At 50.4% G+C, this 4,785-nt stretch overlaps 1 protein-coding gene across 1 annotated transcript in view; it reads left to right on the top strand.

Moving 5' to 3' along the window:
• Window positions 1-1,197, top strand: part of AMER2 (APC membrane recruitment protein 2) — a 1,939-nt gene extending 742 nt beyond the window's left edge. The window contains exon 2 of the mRNA XM_024125808.1: window positions 10-1,197. Coding sequence (XP_023981576.1) covers window positions 10-1,197 — 1,188 coding nt within the window. The remainder of the gene's footprint in view (window positions 1-9) is intronic.
• The last annotated feature ends 3,588 nt before the right edge of the window (window positions 1,198-4,785 follow it).

Here is a 4,785-nt window from a genome sequence, read left to right as displayed (position 1 = left end):
GCGCCGGAGCCGGCCTGCGCCCCGGGAGAGGGCGCCGCGGGACCCGGGCGCGCCGAGCGGCCCCGCGCGCCCCCCGAGCCCGAGCCCGAGCCGCGCGCCGGGGAGGGCCGGCCGGCCGAGGACGCCGCGGGGCCCGGGGCCGCGCCGGCCGAGACTGCGCCCCGGGCCGACTCCGAAGGCGGCCGCGCGCCCGCCGCCCCCGACCCTTCTTCGGTCGATCCGCCCTCCGACCCATCGGCCGATCGTATTTGTCTGATGTTCTCTGACGTGACTTCACTGAAAAGCTTTGACTCTCTTACAGGCTGCGGAGATATTATCGCAGACCCCGAGGACGAGGCAGGGCCCAGCTGTGCCAGGCATGCCCCCGCGCCGGGCCAGCCGGGCCCCGCCCCAAAGCCCCCCGGCGTGGTGGCCTACCAGGGAGGCGGGGAGGAGATGGCGAGCCCGGCCGAGGCGGACGACTCGTACCTGCAGGAGTTCTGGGACATGCTCTCCCAGACCGAGGACCAGGGCCCGGGGCCCCAGCAGGGGGCGGCCCCGGCGGCGGCGGCGGCGGCGGCGCCCGAAGCGCAGGTGGCCCCCGAGACCCCCAAGGACGCCAGGCGGGCCGAGGGGGCCAAGGACGCGTCCTCGGTCAAGCGCCGGAGGCTGCACCGCCTCCCCACGGAGCTCCAGCCGAAGGAGGAGCCCAAGCACGCGGACGAGGAGCCGCAGGAAGGCGTCCCCAACAGCGACGAGGGCTACTGGGACTCCCCCACCCCCGGGCCGAGGGAGGACGGCTCGGGCGGCGGCGTGGGGAAGGCGGGCCTCCCCCGGGACGGCGACAGCGGTGACGCGCTCTACGACCTGTACGCCGAGCCCGATGGAAGCCCCGCGGCCCTGCCCGCCGCCGCCGCCGCCGCCGAGGACACGTCCTGCGCGTCCCGGTTAAAGCCCGTGTCTCCGGTCGCCGTCACCTGCGCCCTGCGGACGCCGGGGAGCTTTTTGCCGAAGGACTCCAAGATCCCCGTCAGCATCAAGCACCTCGCGAACCTTCCACCCAGCCACCCGGCGGCGCCCCAGCCACCGGCCAGGAGCGAGCTGCCCAGAACCAAAATCCCGGTGTCCAAGGCGCTGGTCCGCCGGGTCAGCAGCCGGGGCCTGGCCGGGACCACCCTCCGGGCCGCGGCGTGCCACGACAGTGCCAAAAAGTTGTGAGGTCTCCGAGGCCGAGGTGGAGGGGCCGCTTGTCGAGGAACACAACTTTCCCCGGAAACCACTGCGGCAAGTCTTGCACCCCTCAAAGAAAGGCCTTTCGGACCGTCCCCGCTCCGAGCCTGGACCAAGGTCTTTGTGTCGCCAGCAGGGGCAGGATCCACCAGGCAGGGGACGCCACAGGCCGGATTTCCCCTCCAGATAAGTCCCTGAGAATTATTTTCAAGCACTTTTTTTTTCTTTTTTACCTTTTTAAAAATCTTTTTTTCTTTCTTTCTTTTTTTTTTTTCTTCTTTAATGCACTGAACGCTAGGAAGTCACCTTTACTTGCCTTTGCAGAAAACAGAACTTAACCCAATCTAAGGAAGCGTCACGCCATGATACTTGGCTGTGCCGGTGTCCAGCGGGCCTGCAGGAACCATCGGGAGAATCAGAGGAGCCCTCCTCTTCCTGACACTTTCCTTCCTTCTTTTCCTTTTCCTTTCCAGGAAAAAAAAAAAAAAAAAAAAAAGGGACCCTTTGCTGTATCACTGTGTGGAAAACACCTACAAAGCCGAGTCAGGTAATTGACCTGATGAGCAGCGGAAGCATCACTGCTTGGCAGAAACCCCGGTGCTTTCAGTTGCTACGTACGCAAATAGGTATTTACCTACCACTAGGACGATCAAGGAGAGTTTGGATTTGGTGGGTTTATTTAGATCATTTGTTTGGAGAGAAAAAAAAAAAAGCTCAGCAGAGCAGGTTTCCCTCCCTTTTTTTTTTTCCCACCCAGCGCAGAGATCAAGATCAGGGAAAGATTGCGCTAAATGCCAACAGACATTTAGCATTTATAAACTGTAACCTTTTCGTGTGTAGATGATGCATATTTTACGGATTATCCAGCTGTCAGCCTTTTATAATCTGTCAGTAACCTCGCGTTTAAAATCTGGTTTTATAGCTATAGACACGATAACCGTTCCCAAACCATTGATGGTCTTTTATGTCCTCTAAGCGGAAGCAATTCTGTTTTTGTTTTATGTGGGTTCTCTGGCTTTCAGTGCAGGAAAAAAAACCTATTGTGTTGATGTCCCAAAGGAATGGTTCTGCCTTGTCTTGGGTTAAGAGTCTGTTTGTTTCTCACCCCGGACCCTGGTTTTCAGAGGTTTTACCTTGGTTATAAAAATTTTGGATTCAGCCATTTCTCAGTATGGGGAGTTCAAAACGAGGAACACATAAAGAAAAACAATAGAAAATGTAGTTTTTCCTGTCATTTGACTTCTGCTTTGTAGACTTAGCACTGAGCCACGTCTGTTCAGAATGTGACACTGGGAAGCTTATGTATCATAAACGTTGTGTGCCAAGATTATTTTTGAAAAGTGGTTGACTTATATGTGTGTTTTCTATTATTTTAGATGAAATATTTATTTCAGAAAGCATTACCATATGCCTCGATAGTTTGAAAGATAAACAAGCCGTTCCTAGAATGCTCTTAGGGTCTAATGATTATAGAATATCCTCTTTGAAATGTATTTTAGTGTATTTAATCAAAAGACCAGAGCTTCTACTAGGAGATGATTCACAGTATCGGGGAGGTTGCACGTATTCAAGTGAAACTACACACACGTAAAAGACACGCACACGTCTCTCTAACTCTCATTTTCCAGCGAGATTCCCTGAGTAATGAACTGGTAGTACCCGCTTTTAAAGTTCTTTTTCTGTTTTATACAGGAAAGAAAAAGGCAAGTTAAGTATATGAAAACTTATTTTAATAATATGAAAGGAGTAACAAAATAAACAGATAGCAGAGGAATACAGATCCGGGCCAGTAGCACAAAGCAGGTTGTTCCGCATTTTAAATCTGCAGTGATTCAATTAGAAGAGGTGGTAGAGATTGGCTACATTTCTTTATTATGCAGATTACTGGCTTTTATTGTGTCGTGTCAGATCCTTGATGTGATTTTAAAGTAGTGTTTTAATATTTAATTTTCTTATGTCTGTAGATGAGGTCTTACAGGCAGACGTAGCCTTAAGCACTCTGAATACACCACCAGGAATTCATAAAGCGGCTCACACTCACACGTGCTCATGCACTCAGCTGTGTACAACTGACAGACAAAGGCGTTCACCGTACACTTGGAGATGTTTCAGAAATTAGCTCTCTCTTGAGAAAGGGATTTGAATATGATTCAGCGCTGATAGTACTACTTAGACTCCAGACACATTCGTTTCCCCCCGGTTAATGGGAAGAATATACATTTTATTCCTAGCTGTAAAACAAAGGATCTTTATTTTCTTCCTGTGCATCTCCTTGCAGGGGTTAGAAGGGTCTCCCCTGCATGAAGCCATGACAGAGTTATATCTGTTCACTTGTTCAATTGCACAGGGAAGGTAGGAGGCCCTGAAGGACTCATGAGGATATTGAAATACTAAAGGCAACCTACTTACCTATTTTGTAAGCACTGGAACTAAGTATTTTTGCTTTCACAGTTTTGGGACTTATTTCTGCATTTACACCGCTGTGCTGTGTCTTGTTTTCGTAAGTAAAGGAAAATGTCAGCAGCGTTTGCCTTATTTCCCCCTTGCCTGTCAGTGAACCACTTATGCAAGATTTAAACTATTTTCTTTTTTGTTCTTTTTTCCATATATTTTCCATGTTTTTTTTTTTTTTTTTTTTAAACTCTAAGAATTCCACCCACACCAGTCAAATGAAGGATTCAGGCAATGAATTAAACGGCCTCAATCACTTGATGGGAAATCAAGACCAGTACAGCGAGGTGTGTCTTAACCTTTTCCAACCACAGACAAGGGATGGTAGTTACCTTTTTGTACCAAGGGCTACTTTCTCTCATTCATGTTCATGGAGGTTGTTTCCTAGGATTTTAATGGGTTTACATTCCGATTGTTATGGGTTGGCCAAGAAGTTTGTTCAGGTTTTTCCGTAAGATGTTACTTTTTGGCCAACCCAATATTAATGCATTGTCTAATTTGGCCATATTTGCTGATTTTTTAAGGAAACGATTGGATGTGGGCTGCTGACACCTTTCCTGTGTATCTGTGTTTCTGAGATACTTGGTTGATTAAGTCCCTTTAGTCAGAGTTGGCCAAATTCTATAGGAAAAAGGCACATCGACTGCTGGCCCTGAATCTGTCAGTCAGGTCAATAGCTCTGCACAAAGACAGCCTGACTTCAGTGTCTGCATTACCTGGGGAGTGTTACTTGGGCCACTGTGCTTCGGTACTAATGCTTTCATGCTTCCGTTAGCCCTATAGCATTTTGAGTAACCGCAAGAGGAAATAGATGTGTGTTATTTCACCTAATAACAACAATGGAATGTAGGCTGTTAAGGACTTCCTTTAGCTCCATTTCCCACAAATTATCTGCCTATTTAAATACAAAGTGCATGAGATCTATGAAAGTGATGACTTAGGAGTCTAAGGGTTTATTCATTAATCTCAGAAGTAGTGTTCAGGGCTTCCCTGGTGGCGCGGTGGTGGAGAGTCCGCCTGTCGATGCAGGGGACGCGGGTTCGTGCCCCGGTCCAGGAAGATCCCACGTGCCGCGGAGCGGCTGGGCCCGTGAGCCGTGGCCGCCGAGCCTGCGCGTCCGGAGCC

Source organism: Physeter macrocephalus, chromosome 13 (assembly GCF_002837175.3).
Source record: "Physeter macrocephalus isolate SW-GA chromosome 13, ASM283717v5, whole genome shotgun sequence".
In the NCBI taxonomy this organism is placed as follows: Eukaryota; Metazoa; Chordata; class Mammalia; order Artiodactyla; family Physeteridae; genus Physeter; species Physeter macrocephalus.
Note: the sequence above shows the minus strand (reverse complement) of the source record. Positions and strands in the feature narration are given on the sequence as shown.